The following is a 23199-nucleotide window of genomic DNA, read 5'->3' on the forward strand; positions in this document are numbered from 1 at the left end:
GCATGTGCGTATCTATGATTTGTTACCTTGGAGTGGGGTTGTCTAACTATGATTCAAAATCCAGAAGTCATAAAAGACTCATAAATTCAACGACTCCAGAATAAGTTTTGCATGGTAAAGACACCATAAGCAAAGTCAAAGAAAAATGATAAACTGAAAGGAAATATTTGCAACTCATATCACAAAGAGCTCCTACAAGCCAATAAGGAAAAAAACCACCCACCCACCAGAAAGCAGGGGGTGGGGGACCAAAGATGCGAATAAGCTCTATGAAAAGATGGTCAACCTCACTTTTAAGTTAATAAAAATTAAAACTACACGGATATACCATTTCTCAGCTATCAGATAGGCAAAACACATAGCTAATGAGACTGTGGAATGCACTCTCATGCGTTACTGGTAGAACTAGTCAGGAACTGGTAAAATGAATTATGCTCTAAGCCATGCAAAATATTATGCAGCTGTAATAAGAAGAAGGAGGATACTCTTTAACTACTGATATAGAAAGTTCTTCCTGGATATAGCGTTAAGTAGAAAAAAGCTAGGTGCACTACAGTATGTAGAACATGTTACCATTTATATATAAAAGCATTAAAATAAGAATATATATTTGGAGAAACAAACGAAGTATATATAAACTCATAAAAGTGGTCACTTGTAAGGAGCTGTGTGGACAGGGATGGCGCGGAGAGATTTTTCACCTTTTTATAGTTTTTGATTTTTGAAGCACATAACTGTTACCTATTCAAAAACTGTAAAAACAAATAAACTCCTTCGGTAAATTAAAAAATTTAAGACATTTTAGCTCACAGATTTCACTACTTATTTTTGCTTATTTAACTCACAGGAATAGGAGACAGCTTTAGGAAACAGGAGACTTTGAGTTCCTCAGAGATATACCGAAACAAAATGTGTCAATCGTTGTGAAACTTAGGTCTCCATTTTCTTTTATTTTTTTAAAGTAATTTCTGTTCTGTACAATGTGTTATCACATGCACACACACGTGCGTGCACCTGCACACGCACACACACGCGCGCACACACACGCACACACACACGCGCGCGACTTGAGATGGACAGAGAAAGAAGGATAACCTTCAAACACAAGGGTTTTTTTTTTTTTACAAAGTTCAAAATAGATTACATTTATGTGCTTTTTAGTCATTACACAACGTACAGACATGATCCATTTAATGATTTATGCTCCCCAAATGGTTAAACAATGAGGATTTTCTATGAAAGAGTATAAGTAAAAGCTTTTACTTTAGAAGCAAAGTACTGTTTCCTGCAAAACCCAACCTCAGGCATACATCTCGTGTTTACATATATCCCTTGAGAATACTACAGTAGCAGTGCATAAGATCATTCTGTAAAAAGATCTGGAAGATGATTTTCAAGAGACTCAATACATTGTGCTCTCAGATAAAAATCCTAAGTCAAAAGATCAGATACTATAACAATAACAGTTAAAACCGCATATATATGTTAGAGATCAGAAGAGGCTATAAAGAAATGTACATAGTTGTGCTTTGGGGACTTTTTTTGGTAAAGTTGTTTTAATAATAAATACAAACTTAAAAAATGTCTCAGTGACTGATTAAAAAATAGACACAGATATTAAGGATTTTTTATACTTGGCTTAGAGTTTAAAGGTGAAAAATCATCTCCACATAAACCACCTGGCATTGGTAGTCCCAATCTGGGCCAGTAGCTTACAGTCAGGCAAAGGGCTGGGGAGAAAAGATAAAGTGATTTTTCCTCCTGTTAACATAAAGCATTATCCAGAGGTAAAGCCAGGTGTACCAACTAACTAAACAAATGCCTACCTTCCTTCAGAATTCTTAGACCAAACAGAATGGTCACCCTACTTCTTGGTGGCTGGACCACAACCTATCCTGTAGTTCACCAGATGAATTAAATATGTCCTGTCTTCTGTGAGACCCTAAGATAAACATGATCCCTCAGTACTTTATGCTTTTTCATTTTTTTACCTTCTACATTAACTGTATTAGGTACAGGTACATTTATATATAAAGGTACATTAACTGTACCTTCTCTATTAACTGTAAAACTCTTATTTTAGAAACACCATGGCGACTGTATATAATGATAGAGGACAAGGCATAATTTATATAGTAACATTGATGTTCGTAGCTAGGAAATAAATGTAATTTTATTTTCAGGCTGGTCAGTTTGCTCTTTTAGGCCTTTAACTTTGAAGGACACATGATCTCAACAATCAAAGTGAATTAGAAAAAAGATGAGAAAATAACAAATGTCTTAATTAAAGTCTTTTGCACGGTAGGCTTAGATATAAAAAGAATTTCTTCAAAAAATTTCCTAAGTGTCACTCAGAAGCTTCCTTGCTGTCTGTAACATAATGTGCTGGAGTCCTTGGAATAAAATTATAGAGTAATTTAAAATATATATTATACATTTGCAATGATTGTAAATCAATCAATAGTTTGTAGCATGTTAATGGGGTGAAATAGAGATAAAAGGCAGTCCACATTCATATTTTCAAGATAAATTTACTTCAGAAGTCAAGTGAATTCCTTGCTCATGTTCTAAGTATAGCCATTGTGATAAGACCTGAAAGAAAAAATTGGAGAACAGTTAAGGACATGCATTTTACAAAATCTTCCATTCAATAAATAATTGCTTACACCTCAATGAGCAAACAAAACACAGCACATAGGCAGGTACTCTACCAAGAACTCAAAATCAACTTGAATTTAGCTGATACTATACAGAAGAAATCCAATTTACAGCGATAGGCAGTCATTGGATAGATTTAATACAATCACTAATGTCTGGCCGTAGCTAATTTTTTAACCATCAAATATATCTCTCGCTTTATCCAGTCACATCAACTATAATAATAGCAGACATGGCATTTTAAAGTGTCAGTAAAGCCTGCTAATTTCATCAACAAAAACAATGCAAGCCTGTTTGTATCCCAGGGCCCTAAGGCACAAAGAGACAGAAGCATAGTATTTCTGCTTAGCTTGTTTCTTTTGAAGAGACTCCATACATAAAACCATACAAAATTTTAATAATATAAGAATATCCTCAGTCCTAAATGAGTGGTTTTTAAAAAGTGAGTGATAAAGTACAGAGAAGGAAAATAATCACATAGGACTGGAGCAGTCAGAGAAGATGCCCCAAAAGGTCAAGCTGAAGTAAGCCTAAAAGATGGACAGGAAAGATATAGAACAGTATGATTGGCAGGCATTTCAGGTGAGCGAATGGCAAGAACAAGGGCATGGAGGTAGGACCGGGGCTCCAGATGAACTTTTTGGGGATCAGTAAATAACCTAACGCACTCTAATCAAGAATTTACATAGGGAAGCAGCGAGGCAAGAGTAACTCAGAGAGGACTCAGAGTGTGGAGAGTCTTCAATGCCAAACTACGGAGTTATACTTCATTCTATGGATTATGGGGAATCACTGAAGGTTGTTGAGTAGGGAGTGGTGGTGGTGAAATGAACACAGGATGGAAATCAACCTGACAGTAATGTGATGGATGATTTGTGGGGGGAGATAATGAGGGTAAAGGGGAGGAACAGGAATAGGAGGGACACAGACAGAAGTCGGAGACAACTTAGAAGACAATTTGGAAATTTTAAAAAAGGGAGCACACCAAGGAATTCTGAGAGAGAATACTGAAAAGGGTTGGCACCTCAGAAGAGGTGAGAGGAGACGGTGAGGAGAGTCATTCATCACCAGAACCCTAATCCTTGACACATGGTAGGTCCTGAATGAATGTTTGTTCATTTGAACTAATTAACTATAAGATTTCAGGCCAGGATGACTGAAAGAATGATTCAATAGGAAACAAGGGAACTGGTTTAAAGAGAAAGGGTCACAACATTAAACAAGGCTGCCCTGTTCATCTTTATCACTGTATGCACTTTGTATGTTTCCCTAGGATCAATTCCTAGAAGTAAAAATGCCGTATCATGGAATGTATGCATTTTACATTTTATACATGTTTTATACCATTGTAAATCAGCAAAAGGAAAATAACTGAAAAATACAGTATTAGGTACTAGATAAACAAGCTGAAAAGAACTAAATGTGAGCCAACAATTAAATCTTAAAATGCACTTTACCTCAACGTGCTTTTGAAGCAGTCTGTTTTACTTTAAAAAAAAGTCAAGCCACCACCATCACCCCACACACACATAAAGGCCACCACTACCACCTCCAGGCCATAAAAACTGCCTACACAGGGAGGGACAGAATAGGGGTGGGGCAGTGGGAAGTACAAACTATTGGGTGTAAGATAGGCTCAGGGATTTATTGGACAACACAGGGAATAGAGCCAATATTTTGTAATAACTGTAAATGGAAAGTAACCTTTAAAAACTGTATTAAAATTTTAAATAACTTTTTTAAGAAGAGAATCAACTGTAATCAATAGACCTCAGGCAAGCCATTTAAAGATTCTGGGCCTTGATTCGGGTTAGGAATCCTTGGCTTACTGAAGTTTAATGTTAGTGTTTCCATAATTCTCATGTTTTTTTGTTTTTTAAAAAAATTTTTTTTAAACCCCATATTTGTTTATTTATTTATTTTTGGCTGTGTTGGGTCTTCGTTTCTGTGCAAGGGCTTTCTCTAGTTGTGGCAAGCGGGGGCCACTCTTCATCGCGGTGCGCGGGCCTCTCACTATCGCGGCCTCTCTTGTTGCGGAGCACAGGCTCCAGACGCGCAGGCTCAGTAGCTGTGGCTCACGGGCCTAGTCGCTCCGTGGCATGTGGGATCTTCCCAGACCAGGGCTCGAACCCGTGTCCCCTGCATTGGCAGGCAGATTCTCAACCACTGCGCCACTAGGGAAGCCCAATTCTCATGTTTTTACAAATGTATTTTGCAAGTATTTAGGACACAATTTAGTCCAGAAGAGATTTTTTGAAGAAAGAGTGGAATAAATAAAAGAACAATGTATTATTCTTTTCAAGAAAACAAATTGCCTACACATATGCCCCCAATGCATCTTTAAAACACTTACCTAAGATATAAGCAGCCACTAATTTTTGATTGACACTTAAGTGGAGGTAGAGAGGCACCAGCGATTCCACATCCCCCAGCGTGGGAAGCATCAGAGCTGCAATACACACCACTCCCAGGAAGACAGTTAGTAAACTAGGTCCTGAGGAGACAGTTCTGTTTTCTGTAAAAAGATAAAAGTCCCTGAGCTTGCTTCTAAAAACAACTTAAGACAAAAGTTCATTCACACAGACTGGCCACCCCTCACCAGGATTCTGGTTTTGTCTAACTTCTCTGATTCTTTCCCCATCTTTCCCATTTCGTGGGGCCTTATCTGTTGGACTTGTCTGGAAGCCCGTTACAGGATGGAATGTGAGGTAGTGAGTTCCTACTGAAGAGAACAGTGGGTATCATCCTTTCCCCACTACCCCACCGGAATTCGTAGAAAGTGGTCAAGCATGTATTATCTGTGCAGAGAATGGGCTACAAATAGATAGAAATTGAAGTTCTGGCATTTTCTTCCCGTACCCCCAGTGCATTGCTTGTGTGTACTCTACTGCAGTAGAGCTCCACTACCTTCTGGGAGTATCTTTGGTAGGTCTCGAGGCAGGTTTGGTCCTAATACCTGCAGCATCCTGCTATCATTTTTGAAAGTGTTAAGGCGGCAAAAAGGTTCTACTTTAATGTGACTAAAGCTGCCTATGAAAACTCTTGCCTTCCACTCTACCCCCATTTATAGCATAGAAGTAAGAAAGCAGCAGAAACAATGTCAGGCAAATACTATGCTAAATGAAATAAATCCGTCACAGAAGGACAAATACTGCGTGATTCCGTTTATATGGGGAATCTAAAATAGTCAAAGTCATAGAATCAGAGAGCAGAATGGTGGTTGCCAGGGGCTGGGTTGCTAATCAATGGGCATAAAAATCTCAATTACACAAGATGAATAAGTTCTAGAGATCAGCTGTACAGCATTGTGCCTATAGTTACCAATACTATACTGTACACAAACATTTGTTAAAAGAGTAGATATCATGTTGTGTTCTTACCACCATAAAATAAAATTTAAAAATATTTATTAAAAAATATATATATATATTTATTATCGGCCTGCTATTCTACAGTTCTGGTTGTGTGTGTACAATATTCATACCCATATTTTTAAGAAACCCACCAGCATTTTCTGTCATATGGCTTTTCCCACGACCCTTCCTTTCATTAAAAGGAATAGCCAACAGCAACACAATCTTTGTGTTTTATTAATGAAATAATGCTGTTCATTTTATTATTAGATGCAGCTTTTCTAAATTATTAATACCATAGCTGTTGTGTGAAGTTTAATTGAGCCTCACCAAAGACAGACAGGTGAAAACAAATTCAAATCTTATAGTGATTATTGCTTGAGATGAAACAATAGCATAAATGCCTAAAAACAAGTCTGTCTTTTGCTAATGAATGTAGTACTTTTATATTTATATTTGTTGCAAAGGTAGGTTTTCAAGGAAAATATTTATGACAACTACACTGTTCAATGCAAACCCACAGTAAAGATTATTTCAAGGAATTTTTACTATTTAAAGAAATTCCAAAAACATTCACATAAATGCTTGACATTTTTCAAAGTGGAAAGTTTTTCTGATACTACAGGGTTGTAAAAATTTTAGAGATATAGAAAACATAAAGGTTCCTCTGTAATCCCATCCTCCTAGAGATAACACTGTTAACAGCTTGGTATAGATCCTTTCAGATTTTATAAATGCCCATATAAACACGTAAAATGATTTTTTACTTAAATGAGACCATATTATACATACTGTTCTATAACTTTTTTTCTCTCACTTGGAAATATATTTGAACCTCTTTCTATGTCAATATATAACTATCTACCATTCTATCAAATCCTTGTAAATGTCTGCCTGACATTCCATCTTATGAATATTCGTAATTTAATCAATCCCCTAAATGACTTTTAGGTCAGTCTCAATTCTTTATTATTATAAACCATAATAAAGAACGTAGTTTTCTTAAGCCAGAGAGCACTGGCTCAAACCTGGCGTAGACATAGCAGTTCATTAATAATGTAATTAAGACAAACCCTCTAAGATTCAGCTGAATCTTTTTAAAATAACTTTTTAATGACCTGGGCTTTGATATTTTGTGAAAGTATGCTTTGTGGGTTTCTCTTCAATTTCTGCTAAATGAAAAAAAAAGAATATATATATATATATATAAATATATAAATTGTATTTATGCACATAGACGAGGTCTAGAAAGTAACGTGGAACACATGTAAGCAGATCTGTTAAGTGTGTGGGATTATAGGTGCTGGTTGCTTTTTCTAATTTGTTACTACTATATGTCTTTTTATATAATACATAACTTGAGAAGAAATTTCTCATTTGTACTGCCTTTCACCACATTTTAAAGTCCAAATCTTTCACGATACAGCCTCCAACGATTTTTCCAGCTAAACTCACAGAGAGACCCTCACAACATTGTTGTACTTGCGGGGAGCGGGGAGCTCTACCGTGTGCTGTCGCCCTTGCTCTAGAGACTAGCGGGAACCGTGGAAACCTTGTAAGACAAAGAAAACCAGTCCAGCCGACCCTACCAGCTGAGAAGTCCAGCCTTCCTAGTGAGGCCCGCGCACATATTTCCTGTGTAACTACTGTATGCCGGGCACTGTGCTGAACAAGTGATGAACTTGATGAACAAGACAAATAGGGTGAACATAATGATGAACAAGACAAATAAGGTGTCTGCTTTCCTTGAGCTTCCTGACCAGGATGGCTTAGAGAGGTGTGTGGTGCTTTTTTTTTTTCCCAAAACAGAGACCACCATGTGCTATGCCAATATCACCTATTCTATTCATCTACCTACTCCAATTTTACAATGAGAAGAATTCTCTAATGTACTTCAGATACAAAGGTTCGTTATAAAAATAAAATAAGAATAAAATGCTCAATTAATACACATTTGTATTTTAGGATGATTTTCGCTTGAATTCTAACAATTTAAAAAGAAAAGAAAAAAATATATATATAAAACAGTAAACTTTTAACCCTTATTATTGTTCGGCATTAAACCAGTCTGTTAAATACCAAAATGATCTGCAACGACCACTTTACTTTAAATTATAAAATTAACACCCCAAACCAAATGCTCAAATGGCCTTTCTTGTTCTACAGGAGGCATTTTAAAAGAGGAATCTTGCATTTCATATCTATTTATAAGTCAACTTCACAGTATTGATTGGACATCGAAGTGACATTTGACAGAGATTCTCTTTCAGCTTTGAAACATGAAAAACTGGTCCTGTCGGTTAATAATAGTTGCTGAGAAGAAAACAATCTACTAGTTACTACCTAGTTCCTAGTCTTGGTATCACCAGAAAATCTGGGCACTCCTCGCATGGAATGAGAAGACACTTGGCTCCAGTAAATCAAAGAGGCATTACTCCCTGTCTTGTCGAGATAAACATTCTAAGATGAACAAACTGATAGAGATCTATGAATTAATGTAATGACAAGTAGATGGTTTTTAATCCCTCATATATAATGTTGCCATTTCAAGGACAGCTGCTATCACATTCATATATCACGGTCAAAAAGTTTCCATGCTTTTCTATGGAAAATTTTATCTTCCTCCCCTTATAATAGTGTTGGAGGGAGATAATGAGAAGTTCAGAGGGAGGCGGAATGACGTCCAAGAGTTGAATATGAGGATAGTGTCGATGTTGAAAGAATATATCATAACACTCCTGAATATCTAAGCTGGAAGGAAATGAGGAATGGAGAGGGATTCAATTAATAGCCCACAGGGGATATTATAATCTACTTAGTTTAATTAACTTCAACTTTAATGAGATTTTTTTTTCAAAATAATATGAACAGCGCACCAAGCTTGGCCTATTGCCAAACACAATCTCTCTCCTTCTTCGAATTAATTAAATGAGAAAGGATATAGGAAAGTCACAGAAACAAAAGTATAGAATTGCCAAATTGTGCTAGCATTATAAAGTACAGTGCCTGCAGTCTCAGGTTTTATAGATTGAAAAGGCTCTGGCAACGACTGCCCTCTCCTTACAGCCTCATCTAGTGGGAGCCCTTCTCTCCGCTGAAAGGCCAGCTCTAGGCCTCTTGTTCGATTCTAGGTACCTGATCTCTACGTTCACTTTTGAAGTAGTCGACTAGGTTTAGAGTGGCAGGTTATTGTTCTAGTAATTATTCTTTGCTCCCTGATTCTCTTAAAGTAAGAAATGTGTAAGACCTCAAAAGGGCTTTAAAAACAATCCAGACTACCTGGTTGAAACGACTGCTCAAAAAATAAACTTTCAGTTAAATGTTCCTTTATTCTTTTTTCCTCTTCTTCCTTTTGTTGTTCTTTTGCCGACGGGAGAAGAGTAGCCACGACCTCTTTCCTTCCTAAAGCCTTCCTCTGGCTTTGCTCGGAAACTTGGAGACGGAATTTGTCTATCACACCATAGTGACAGGATCGAACATCTCTATGACGAATCACACTGGAAACATTAAAAAAGAACATGCTGTTTAGGTTTCTGGGGGCCTGTCAAGCAGAATTCAGCAAGAGATTTCATACATATTAACTGACTATAACCAAATACTCAAATACAGAAATTTGCTAGTGATACTTTAAAAAAAAATCACAGTATAACCCAAAAAGAAATGGGTAATTCTGAAATATTTGATGAATAAGAGTCATCTTAAGAATGATAAGTAAAGAAAAGTAAAAGAATGATAGGTAAAGAAAAGAATGATAGGTAAAGAAAATTCCTTTTAGCAATGACATTTTTTCCTGGCTATCTGTGTACAGCAATATTCACTAAACAGGATATGTGAAATTGTTTCTTCCCCACAAAAGTCTCATAAATTCCTATTGCCACTTATTTATTGTTCAAGTAACAAAATAACAAACCTCACCTACACTTAAAATTGAAGTCCGTGCACGAAGGCAAAAATAAGCAATTGAGTAAGTAGGTAACACAGTAAGACCAATGCAACAGAAGGCTTACAATGCATTTCTGTATTTCCCTGGAAGGAGTATATAAAGTACTATAATTTTATGCAAGTTATCTGCAGTGCCATTTATTTTACTTCATTCTTAATAGAGAACACAGAACAACTGGGTCAAAGGTAACACATTGATTAGGCAAGAGACTATATTTCTTTGCAATAGTCCGTGCTTATTACGTACTGAACGAAAATCAAAAGAAATGTGCAAAAACACGTCCTCAAAGATACATCATTTTATGGCTCTGAGATGATGAAAATGTATGCAAGAGAAAAGACTTCTGCTTCTCATTCTCAACGGAAGATTTAAACAAATACAGTTTACTTGGTAGCTTAAATTAAGGGCTGGTCATTGGATCCATCTGGTCACCACTAGTTCTAAAGTGAAAATTAAATATGAACAGCTTGAACAAACAATCAGTTATCTGACACTCTAAGACGAAGTTATCTGGAAGAGCTCAGATAACCTTTTACAGATGAGTAGTTATACACTCGCTTCCTGTTTGTATAGACTTTCAGTTTTATTAGCTGAATCATTTCAGATGAATTTATATGACCATTGTTCTGAGAGCATAGTAGCTCCACAAATGACACTATAACAGCAAGATGTTCCAAAGAGGGCTAAATTCCCTCTTATAGCTAGAGAAATTTAAAGGAATAAGTTAGAATGTTGCCTCCATAAATCTCCCTGCTATGAATAAAAGCACAACAGTGAGGAAGTGTTCGTGGAAATATTAACAAACACATCAGCTCCAACATAATGCATTATTGTTTGGCCAACCTGTTTAGAATTTCTTAGAAACTTCTTAAAAAGTATGTTGCGAGACAAACTCTCAGCAAAAATTCAAAATTTAATGAAGGCCTATGTGGGAGCAGCTTCAAGAAAAGATCTTTTTCAAGTTAAACACATAAATATGAACACACTGAAAACATGTTACCAGGAAGTGGTTGTGACTTACATATCCACACAACACTGAGGCTTTACTGCACCTGCAGCGTCAGCGACAACATACTTATTTGGAGTAGTACACAAAACTGAAAGAAAAAGTCACAATGGCCATTAGTGTTTTTTTAAAAAATTAGTTTCTACAAGTCAAAAATTAGTAGGGAGTAGTGAAAATCCAGAAAACACACCTAGGAGACTCACCTTTGAACTTTAAGGCAAACTCATAGGGATTATACAGCGTCAACACTTGCTTATGTGTTGACTGGTCATCTGCGTAAAATATCAGCTCTGTGGGAAACACAAAGACAGGAAGATTTCCTTCCACTAACTCTGGCTGTCTTTTTTGTTGATGCATTGGCACTGAATCCCCCTTGCTGCGGCTTCAGTTTTTACAGTCTCAAATCTATTTTGGGCTTTTCTTAAAATCACTTAAAAACTCCAAAGCATTTTGGCAATCTGGAAAGAGAAGAGAAAAAGCAAGCTGAGTGATACCTGTTATCATGAGTTAGCTATGACTAGCATGGTTAGCATGCATTAGAACAGTCCCCAGATCATTTAAACATGCCTTTTGACTTTTCCGCTTGGCTTACTTATACAGCTTCTACTAAACTATGCAAAGAAGCTTACACTTGCTCCTTTCACATTCAGGATATCAACCTATGATAAAGAAGGCTTCCTACTTAAAATTAATCACCCTCAAAAAGGTGAGATCAAAAGGATGTCACTCATTTAAAACCTCAGATTAAAAAAAAAGTTTTAATCTGTCACAACTGATTTTATGTGAGCCAATCAGAATTCTTAAAGATGAAAAAAAATATAAAACAAAGTAAGCGTCCATGATTTACAAAGGAAAAACACGAGACTCACTTTTTTAACACTCATTTCAACAATGCTTTAGTTAGTGCCTTCTGGCAGCACGGGTGGAAGAGTTCTCTTAATCTATTTTTCTACCAAAACCCAAGACAAGGAAAAATGTCTTGAAAAGAAGACGCATATCCAAACTTGCTAAGCAGTCCTTGGAGTTTTCCATGAAAATTCAAAGTCAGTAAGCAGGCCTTGGCATGCAAGTGGCACCGTGCCTCCCCTCCTACATCAAGTACACAGACTTCATGAGAGCTATTTTCTTCCAACTTCAGAGACCTTTTTGGATTTCTTCTGGGGTTGTTGAATATGTTCCAGAGAGTTGTAGCCTGTCTGATAAGTAATGTTTCTGTATTTATCTCCTAATCTAATTTTGATCAACAACATTCTTATTTAGCTAGCATCCTAAGTGTGGCTTTTTAAAATAAAATGAGAAAGCTAAAACATACAGTCACAGAAAATGTTTGATTTTCACCCTGTAGATCACACCTATAAAATACAGTAGGCCAAAATCCATTTAATACTTTGCACTCAGGTTCTCATACACTCAGAGAGAAATATAACAAATGATTACATTGTTTGGTTGTTTTTTTAATTATTATTGTGGTATGACTGCTTTGCAATGTTGTGTTAGTTTCTGAGGTACCATTGTTTGGTTTTTACCAGCTATCGGGGCTCAGATTCTGATTGAGGCCTTGCCCACTTTTATCATATAGGATACTGTATAATCATGTATGCAAATTTTTATTCTTTTCTCTCAGCTGAACATTATAGGCCAGGAACTATGTCAAGAGCTGCACAGAGATACAAAAATGAATAATGCACAGGCCCTGCCCTCCAGAAACTCTGCCCTCCAGAAACTCAAGTATAATTGAGGAGACAAAATAAATATTTAAGCTACCTTGATTATAATGCATACCGTTGTATATAAAGCGCTAGGGAATTAGAAGACTGCATGAATAATTCTACCTGGAAGAGAGGCCAGGAGACAACATTTGGGGTGGCCCTTAAAGAAAAGGATACGAGCTTCTGTGCTGGGGGAAGTAGGTAGGGAGGGCATTGAGACCTGGGGATCAGCATAAGTGAAGACACAGGAATGTGAAGGTAAGGGAGAACCTTGGTAAGGTCATCATCCACAGGCTGCCCCAGATTCCACTTTCTATTTGTATACTTTACAGCATGCATGTAGCCCATAACAGTGTTAGGTTGTTTTTTGTTTTTTGTTTTTTTTTGACTAAGCTGAAAGCGCCTATAGACATATTTATTAGTAATAATATTTTACATTTGTTTAATTCACAACAGATTACAAATTCTTTATTAATTACGTATACTGAATGAACTGATCTATGTAAAGCCTTTAGCACTGGTTATAGGCAAGGCGCTGTTCTAAGTATTTGTTGTTATTACTAAATTAGGAAGAGACCAAGGGAGATAAAAAAATGCCAGCAGGCCTCTCCTAGTCCAGTATTCTTTCCACTATACCAAACTAACTGGCCATTTCAATAAAATAAAACTAAGGTTATTCTGAAAAGCATCTGATTAAATCATTTTAATTCTGAGTTTTTATTTGCCATGAATTTCTTTTCTTTCCTAAGAGCCATACATATTTCTATTTGGATAATGTCCTCTCAGAAGTTTGGCATGTTATTTTTTTCAATAGAAAATAAGCTCTACAATTACTTTCTTAGTAAGCTTGGCTACCAGGAATAGAACATCCAAATTTGGCATCACTAAATAATATTCAACATCTTATTCTAAAACTCAGTTACGCTGAGAATTTAGCTTATGATAAAAGGTGACATCTCAGGCTTCCCTGGTGGCGCAGTGGTTAAAAATCTGCCTGCCAATACAGGGGACACAGGTTTGATCCCTGGTCCGGGAAGATCCCACATGCTGCGGAGCAGCTAAGCCCGTGCACCACAACTACTGAGCCTGCTCTCTAGAGTCCGCGAGCTACCACTACTGAAGCCCGCACGCCTAGAGCCCGTGCTCCGCAACAAGAGAAGCCACCGCAATGAGAAGCCCACGCACTGCACCAACGAGTTGCCCCCGCTCGCCACAACTAGAGAAAGCCCGCGCGCAGCAACGAAGACCCAACGCAGCCAAAAATAAATTAAAAAAAAAATTTTTTTTTAAAGGTGGCATCTCTAATTCATGGAAGATAGTTCAGTCAATAAATGTTGATAAAACCAGGTATCCATCTACAAACACAATTGAGTTTATCCCTCACTCCTTATAAAATTCCAGAATTTTATTATGGTAAATTCCAAATGGATCAAAGCTTTAAATGTATAAAAACACCAAAAGCATAAAGGCACTAGAAACCATGGAAAATCTTTTTAATAATCTTAGGCTTTCTAACAACCAGGAACCAAAAACTATTAATAAATTCAACTATATAAAAACTTTTAAAGTTCTGCATGGCAAAAAATTTTATAAGTAAAGCCAAAAAAACATTTTCAGTTCATATCATAGGCAATGTCTAATTGCCCTACTATATATAGAGGACCTCCAAATCATTAAAAAAAGACAACTCAATATAAAAATGAGCAAACACTATAATATTTTATAGAAAAGGACATACAAATTGTTTTTAAACTTACAAAAGGATGTGTAACCTCACTCACAAGAGAAATACAAACTAAAGCTATACTTGAAATACATGTTTTTACCTGTCAGATTGGCAAAAATCAAAAAGTTTGATAGTACATGGTGGGAGCAATCAGGCATGTTCTTACATTGCTGGCGGGGATATAAATATAAGTTGGTACAACCACTATACCTGCCAAAATTGAATGCACCTGACCCTCAGATCTAGACGTTCTACTTCTAGGAATTTCTCAGGCATAAATATTCCCCTTGTGTGAAATCATATATGTGACAGGGCTTTTTTTTTTTTTTTTTTGCAGCACTGAGGATTAATAAAATAATTTATGTGAGGCACATAGAACGAAGCGTGGCACGCAGTAAGAGCTAGTTGTTGTTGTCAATAGCAAAAGATTGGAAACGGCCCAACTGGCCATTAATAGGGGATTCATTAAGTAAAGTATGATATAGCCATTCGTTGGGATACCAGCTATCTGTCAAGAAGAAAGGGGAAGCTCTCTGTGTGGTGTGGATATGGACTGATCTTCAAATGCAGTATTAAGTGAGAAAAGCAAGGTGCAATGCAGAGAGTAGGGTATGCTACCATTTGTGTAGAAAAGGAAGATAAAAGACTATGTAAACCTATTTTCTTGGGTATGGGTAAAATATCTTTGGAAGGACAGCCAGGGCTGCCCCTGGAAAGACAAACTGAATGGCTGGGGACAGGGGTGAGAGGGGAGTTTTCTCTGGATACCCTTTTAAATCTTTTGAGTTCTGAACCCCATGAAGACCTAATTCAAAACTAAAAAAAAAAAAAGTTGACTCAAACAACAACTCTACTAGAGGCTAATTTGAAAAGGGTCCCAGGTTTTTTTTTAACTTTTATTTTTATTTTATTTTTTTGGCTGTGCCACATGACATGCATACCCCCTGCAGTGGAAGCACAGAGTGTTTACCACTGCACGGCCAGGGAAGTTCCAAAAAGGTGCCAGTTTTGAAACATAAGAAGGAATTTAGAAACAATGTGTGAAAAATCTGTTGATTACATTTTCCATTTATGATCTTTTAATAACATTGAAAACCTTAAACTATGTGTTAAATAGAATGATTTTTTAATTATTTAAAATAATTTTATATGCAACAGAAACTCATTACAATGGGAAGAACCAAGATTTATTTAAGATGACTTGAAAACTTAGGAAAATGTAACACTTTCTTACAAAGGAGTATGAGATGGTTTATAAAGCTGGCTGGGGAGTCCAAATTAAACACACAGAACAAGTGCTAAACTCTTGCTTCTAACCTCAGGAAGTTAGTTGGCATAGGTCAGAGTAGAAATTTTGCTAGCTTTAAATGATAGCTTAGTAGCAATTCTTATTTTTGAATTTTGAAGCTTTCTCTTTATGAGTTGAATATTTTCCCATGAATTGTGAATAGGCTGTCTGTCCCCTAGTCACCATCTTAAAAGTGTTGAATCATTTTTGAGCAGTTTACTATCTCTTTTCGAATTTGTGTTCCCATTTCTCACTTATCTTGGCTAAGATATAAATTGCCTCCCAAACTCTAACCAGAGGAGATTAGGGAGAAATTAGCACCAGGTCACCAGTGCAATAATACAGACTCTGCCAACAAACATGATGGATACCTGCCTTTAATTGATGGTTTTCCAGAGACTAACACTTTCTCTTTGCTCTAGTCAATATTGCAAAATGATAGAGTGCAAAAATTCTGGGGAGAGATTATACACTAAGCTGGTAAAACCTCACTGTGAATCAGTTAATAAGGTTGCTTTCCAAAGTCAAACACACACAGAGTCAAAGGATGTCAGCTCCTAACCCTTCTTATTTTACCAACAAGGAAAACAGGCCCAGGATGGTTAAGGGTCTTACCCAAGGTTGCACAGGATACTGGTGGCAGAACTCTGGTCTCCAGACTCGCACTTCCCTACACGATAATCATCTCCTCTGCGTCTCAGTTCAAAAACCCTGCTTCGGGGACTTCCCTGGTGGCGCAGTGGTTGGGAGTCCGCCTGCCAATGCAGGCGACAGGGGTTCGAGCCCTGGTCCGGGAAGATCCCACACGCCGCGGAGCGGCTCGGCCCGTGCGCCACAACTACTGAGCCTGCGCTCTAGAGCCCACGTGCCACAATTACTGAGGCCCGCGCGCCTGGAGCCCGTGCTCTGCAACGGGAGGGGCCACCACAATGAGAAGCTCGCGCACCGCAGGAGACAGCGGCCCGCTCTCGGCAACTGGAGAGGGCCCACGTGCAGCAACGAGGACCCAGCGCAGCCGTAAATAAATAAATAAATAAATATTTTAAAAAAACACAAAAAAACCCTGCTTCCCTGATGCTGATGGCAACACATGCCCTCATCTCTAGGAAATTCCCCTGCTTTTCCAGAAGAGAAGAGTTCCCAAAGGATGATCCAAAATTCAAGTCTTGATGCATGTGTTTCCTTTTCAGTTTTATCAAGAAAAAAAATTGAGAGACAATTTCACTTACTAAGTTGCGCACGCATTCTTTTCCTGATTGTGAAAGCAGAGCTATGGCTGTCAGTAACTATTCATTAGGGTGATAATAACCAAGGTTTATTTTATTCTTCCTCTCTGGACACCAAAATTTTACACATTCTTCGAAGCCTAGAACAAATGTCCCCTCTTTATGGCCTTCTGCTACTGTTCTGATCTACAAGCATTTCACTAATTTTATTACATTGTTTTTTAATGTACTTACTGGATAGAGTGAATACTTTGACATTTGTTTTGTGTGGACAAATTGTGACTCCCCAGATTTCAGTCATTATGCTGTATTGTTTTTCTGTGGGGTTTTTGTTTGTTCTGTTTTGTTTGTTTTGTTTTTTGCATCCAAAGACTCAAGCTCAGTGTTAGGCACTTAGAAGATACTGAACTTTGGGCTTCCCTGGTGGCGCAGTGGTTGGGAGTCTGCCTGCTAATGCAGGGGACACGGGTTCGAGCCCTGGTCTGGGAAGATCCCACATGCCACAGAGCAACTGGGCCCGTGAGCCACAATTACCGAGCCTGCGCGTCTGGAGCCTGTGCTCCGCAACAAGAGAGGCCGCGATAGTGAGAGGCCCGCGCACCGCGATGAAGAGTGGCCCCCGCTTGCCGCAACTAGAGAAAGCCCTCGCACAGAAACGAAGACCCAACACAGACAAAAATAAATAAATTAAATTAAATTAAATTAAAAATAAAAGATAGCATCATGTAATGGCAATTCTATAAATCTGGGTTTAAAAAAAAAAAAAGAAGAAGATACTGAACTTAGCAGTTAATCTACAGGTATCCACTAATAACTGTCTCCTCCATCAAGGAACATTCCCCTTCCCCATAGCTGAACACCCTTCATCCACGAAAGACAGGCAACCGATCCCAATTAGAGGAACCGTAGCTCTGGTGGCTGCTTGCCATGGGCTGCAGTCAGAGGAGAACGGAGAGCATCGACACTCCCAGCTGCCTCTCCCCTCCTCCCTCCCTCCCACTTCCCTCTCCTCATCTTCCCTGCCTCCTCGTGCCCAACTGGGCCAGCAGGGTTTAGAAATCTGAGGCTCTGACATACCCCTGACTTAACAGGGAGACAGAACCACTGGGAGCTGGTGGTACAGGAGACTGCCTCATCCTTTTCCTGATCCCAAAGCACAGAAATGCAAACATGAATGAAACTTAAGCGAAAACCTTATGTGTGCACACCACCTTGTGACCAGTCTGCAAACTACTCTCCCACCAAAAAAAAAAAAAAAAAAAAAAGCCTCAACACACTGAAATCCTCACCCACACTTTCCACCATCAGTCCAGAGAGACCAATACCCCAAGTGTGATCATTTTCTCTGTCTTCCTCACTTTGGATGGACCAGAGGAAGGGAAAGATAAGGCTCTGAGATAAACAGGGGAGTTTCGAGATCTTTTATCCCCAAAGGTTCAAAACCTGGAGACTTAAAGAGCATAGAAACCCCTTGCAAACCATATGGTCATTTGCCCTCCACCCCCGCCCCGCCCCGCCCTTATCTGGGGGAGAGGAGGCTGCAAGAAAAATGAAATAAGTGATCCTTGGGGATTCTTGCACCGAAGTGGTTCAAAGTTTGAAACAGTTAAGGATGATTTGAAGTACAGCCTCTCCCAGAAACTAGTGACCCATCTGCTTGGCTATGGTGCACCAGCTACTTACTACCTGTGCCTGGCTCTTGTGTTTACTGATTAGGGTTCCCAGCTCCACCTCCAGGCCCAGCTCCCTTTTATCTGGGCACAGGGGCTATCTCTTTCCTCCATACTTGGTGCAGTCCTTGCCAATGGCAACTGCATAGTAAATAGTGAAGAGCAGTATGTTCTTTTGCTTTACTCTCACTGGTATTGAAACCTCTCCTTCCTTCCCATTTCATAAAGTCAGCTCTCCTCATCTCTGAGTTTCCAGTATCGTCTATCAGGCTTTTTAATGGCCGGTCTGTTCCTAAAATCGGCTCTTTCACAAGCGATGTTCTAATGTTCACGCTATATTTTTAAATGGTTCACTGCTCAATATTAGGCAATTTTGTCTTTATACAGTTTCGAGGGTTTTTTGTATAATTTGATATCTTACTAATGAGATTGACTGCTATCAATGATATGTAGTGCTAGGCTATTACGTATTTAAGATGTAAAACTTAAGTAGTGTACCTTTTAAGGTTTAAAAGAAATAAGGATGGGGAATTCCCTGGCGGTCCAGTGGTTAGGACTCCGAGCTTCTACGGCAGGGGACATGGGTTTAATCCCTGGTTGGGGAACTAAGATCCCGCATGCCACGCAGCGTGACCAATAAATAAATAAATAAATAAAAGAAATAAGGATGCCCTCCAATAATGTCTTTTTTAAAACATTTCTTTCAAACTAGTTCTTTCCAACCCTTGTTTTACACTATCCCAATGTCTTCAGTTATTTCATGATGTATGTGCAATTCTGAAAATCTATATTAATTCATTATAGGAAATACATATGTTGCTACATAGAGCACTCTCAGAAGTTACAGAATCACAAATTATTTCAACATTTACTGAGCACTTATTATATACCAGGCACTGTGCTAAAGCATATGGAGAAAAGATGAAATCATGGTCTCAGCCCTCCAAAATGAGTCTAGCAGGAAAAACGGATATACATAGTAATCAGGATAAGATGTGACAAGTGTTAAAATGCTGATAGATACAAAATGCTCTGGGAGCATAAAGAAAGTGACAGTCTGCCTTAAATAGGGGTTTGCAGTAGGAGTGGAGGGAGAGGGGGGTGAATTCCAGGGAAGAGTATGTGTGGAGGCATGAAAGGGACTCTTAAAATGAGCTTTGGCATTGCTTGTGGTTAAAAAATAGCACGTATGGGGGAGCGGCAAGAGAGAAGGCTGGAAAGGTAAGCTGGAGGCAGATGGTGAAAATCCTGTAAGCCAAGTTTGAGAGCTTTAGACTTGATTCTGGATGCCAGTGTTTCTCAAAATGTCGTACCAGACTAGCAGCAGCAGCTTCACCTGGAAACTTGCTAGAAATGCAGATTCTTGGGTTCCCCCCAGACCTACTGAATCAGAAATTCTGGGGTTGGGGCCCAGCCATCTGTGTTTTAATAAGCCCTCCAAATGATTCTGGTGCGCGCTATGCTTTGAGAAGCACTGCTGCAGGCCAAGGGAAACCTCGGAAGGATTTTAAGCAGGGAATTGACTGGATATGATCTGAAGTAGGAAACTGGTTGCCATTGACCAGTCAAGCACAGGGCCTGACTCCAAAGTAGTTACAGTAAAAAAATAAATAAATATTGAATGAATGTGGCACGGAGACATGAGGGCCTACACTAAGGCAGGAGGAATGGAGAGGAAACAGATTTCAGAGATGTTTTTCAGGTGGCTCAAGTTCAATCAGGTGACTAGGGTATATCCATACAAAGGTATAACCAAAATGGTTTTTATATAAAAGCAAGCTATAATTTTGTCAACTGTATCAGCTACTAAGTGTTTTAAGAAGTGGTCCACACAGACCCTAGAAAAAAGGGGAGGTCAAGAGCAATTTCTATGTGTTCCCACAGTGTCAAGACCAAAGGGTGCCCTGGCTTGTACATGAATCTCTGGTCTGCTTGGCAGTTCTACGTCTCCCTTTATTAATAAACTGGTATTCATCTTAACATAGAAATCTCTTGTGAGTTTGGTTAATATGGATCAATCCCTGAGACTGACTGATAGTTTCTAGATGTGCTGGCAAAATGTAATTTTGAACCCTGAAAAGCTGAAAACCAGATACTGGTTCTGATGATCTAATCAAGGTACTGCCAAGGTAAGAAAGACCCTGCTAGAGCTGTCTTTTTATTCTAATTTCATCACTGATCACATAGCCCACTTAATTCAGGAAGAAGCTGGAATGAGTGAAAGAATAAGACTTTGTACTATGCCCTGAAGATCAAGAAAGTCAGATGGAACTGTTATTTCTAATGTTTAGCGGAGGCAATCTTCAATTCCCTGATAGAGAGGAGGAGAGACAGGTACAGGTCAACCTATACGGTTAATTAACCTAATGAGAATTTTGCAGAATGCAGTTCCTGTTTCTATTAGGATTCTGGGTACTTCTTGTTACTTACTGCATGTTCCTTTTAGTGGATACCAACATCTTGCCTTATTTGACCAGCTTATTTTATCCAAGAATAGTGCCCAATCAAAAACTACACCATTTTATGGAATTTGAGAGCTATTAGGGGCTCTGGAGATTAAAACAAAACTTTCATATTACACATGAGGAAATGGAGGGCCTCAAAGAGTAAATCACTTAATCTATTTATTGTAGGGCAAGTTTCTCCAGAATGCTACAAGGTGGCAAAACAAGATTCAGAACACTAATAATCTAAGTTTCAGACAAGATTTTAAATTATTTTCCATCTTAAACTTTTTAAAATCAGAAAAAGAATAACAAATTACTTCATTGGGCTATTAGAGGAATGGGAAGCTTTTCTTGCAGTTTCTTGTTTTCTGCTTTTCAGAAATTGGAGTTATATGTAAAAGGTCCATGAGAAAAAAACTGAAAATAAAAAATTTAGGAAGAAAATGTGCATGAACAATTTAAGGGGAGAAACATGCATTATGTTATAATCTATTTGTTCTATTTTCTATCTTTGCCTATAACATGGTAACTCTGTACTGAATATTGTCCATTACATTTAATTATATTCTATAAATAGAGGGAATCCAAATAAAGGGAATTCCAAATTTTCAAATATCCTGGTATTTGAGTAAACCTCTTATTTTGAGAGTTCTAGAAATGCTTCAGAAACTAGTTTAATCTCGAATCCTGTTTGGATATGTAGACGTGAACAACTTGAAAGGCACATGTGGCCCCGTTTCCTGTTTTCCAAACTTCCCACTGCTTTATAACCAAATATACGTGTAATCTAAAAGTTGGTGTCCACTCCCTATTCAATATCCTGTATATGATATTTTCTCGGCAGAGATTTCCCAGCACTTAGAGGAAACAAGTGAACAAGATTTTCACCATCAAGACTATATTAAATCCCATGTGCGCCCTGCCTGAAGAAGTAGATTTTGGTCTGGAATTCACATTAAGAACACAATGCGTTCCGAAAGTACAGGACTGCTTTTTAGGCAAGATCCAAAGGACCCAATTTTTCAGGTTTCCGTCCTTCTCTTAGTTCCCTCAAATGTAAAAAAAAAATCCGGGACCTTTTTCACTTAACATTTTCCCTCTCGCTCCCCGAAGTGAGGTCTCTTCGATTCTACTGGGGCAGAAATGCTACTTCAGTCCGGAGAGGACAAATGTCAGTTACTTTACCCAGAGGGGACACCACAGAGCACTGACGAAGGGCTGGAAGGCTGAGAAGGGAGTCTCAAACGATCCATCCTAGGACTTCAGCTCCACCAGCCCAGGGCCCAGCCTTTCCAGCCCTCGTCCCCACACCGGCCGGCTCCATGTGAAACCGGTCATGTGAGCCTGTTTACAGCCCAGCAGCTGGTGCAACCATCAGGATCCGTGCGGAGGTCCAGGAAGGGGGAAGACACAGGCCACGTACCCCTTACATCCCCCGCCAATCATTTCAAGAAGGCGTTTGCTCTCACTCCCAGCCTCTCCACCCTGCTTTCATCGCCCTCCAGCCATCCCGGGACGCCTCGCTCCAGCCCCGCCGATTTCCTTCCAATTGCTCGCCGCGGGGACCCGCTGGAGTGGAGGAAGGACGAGGACGGTGTCATCCCGAACAGGGAGTCCACCTCCCTCCCCCAGCCCTCCTCGAAACATCCGCCAAAGAGTCGTCCCTGGAGCCGCATCCCCGGGGCAACCGAACTCTGGCGGGCAGGCACCGGGAGGATCCAGAGCCAGCTGCCTCCGCCCGGGCAAAAGCGAAACACACACGCGCCAGCCCCACCCGGGGGCGCAGATCCGCGGGCGGCGGGGCAACTGACAGTCAGAGATGGGGCAGAAAGGACTCCATCTGCCTTCCCCCCCCCCACCTCCCACCCGCGTCCCGGCGCCACGGAGCCCGGCTGTCAGTCACAGAGCCAAGCTCGGGGTTTGGGTACAGCTCTTTCTTTCCGCGGGGTCTCTTGGCAACGTAACTTCCACGTCTTCCCGAAGTCGGAGGAAGTGGGTGACGGGACGGTGGGGGACTCTCACCTCGGCAACACCGGGTCCTCGGAAAGCAGCTGCGACTGCTCCCTCCAGTCCTTTGTCAGCATCTCTAGGCTGCATTGCCTGCTGGGATACCGGAGGACTCAAATGCCACCTCTCTCCGCCCTGGAGGATGAGCTGCGGTTGCGGGGTGGGT

General features: G+C 39.3%; 1 protein-coding gene across 1 annotated transcript; it reads right to left on the reverse strand.

Moving 5' to 3' along the window:
* Positions 1-2155: 2155 nt before the first annotated feature.
* On the reverse strand, positions 2156-23199 carry MOSPD1 (motile sperm domain containing 1). Its single transcript, XM_082377989.1, has 6 exons — positions 23049-23199; positions 11164-11418; positions 10976-11051; positions 9291-9508; positions 5012-5173; positions 2156-2592 (listed from the first exon to the last, which is right to left on the reverse strand). The coding sequence occupies exons 2-6, from the start codon at positions 11315-11317 to the stop codon at positions 2561-2563; spliced, it is 642 nt and encodes a 213-aa protein (XP_082234115.1). The 5' UTR covers positions 11318-11418; positions 23049-23199; the 3' UTR covers positions 2156-2560.

The sequence above is a fragment of the Balaenoptera borealis genome, assembly GCF_965194805.1.
Source record: "Balaenoptera borealis genome assembly, chromosome: X".
NCBI lineage: Eukaryota > Metazoa > Chordata > Mammalia > Artiodactyla > Balaenopteridae > Balaenoptera > Balaenoptera borealis.

What these genes read in the sequence shown, in the direction of transcription:
- MOSPD1 (XM_082377989.1), bottom strand. Translation starts at nt 11,317, where the DNA reads ATGCATCAACAAAAAAGACAGCCAGAGTTAGTGGAAGGAAATCTTCCT. An exon ending in CCTCAGTGTTGTGTGGATAT is followed by an intron (nt 9,509 to 10,975) that starts GTAAGTCACAAC and finishes TAATGTTTCCAG; the next exon opens with TGTGATTCGTCATAGAGATG. An exon ending in AGTGGCTGCTTATATCTTAG is followed by an intron (nt 2,593 to 5,011) that starts GTAAGTGTTTTA and finishes TTTTTCTTTCAG; the next exon opens with GTCTTATCACAATGGCTATA.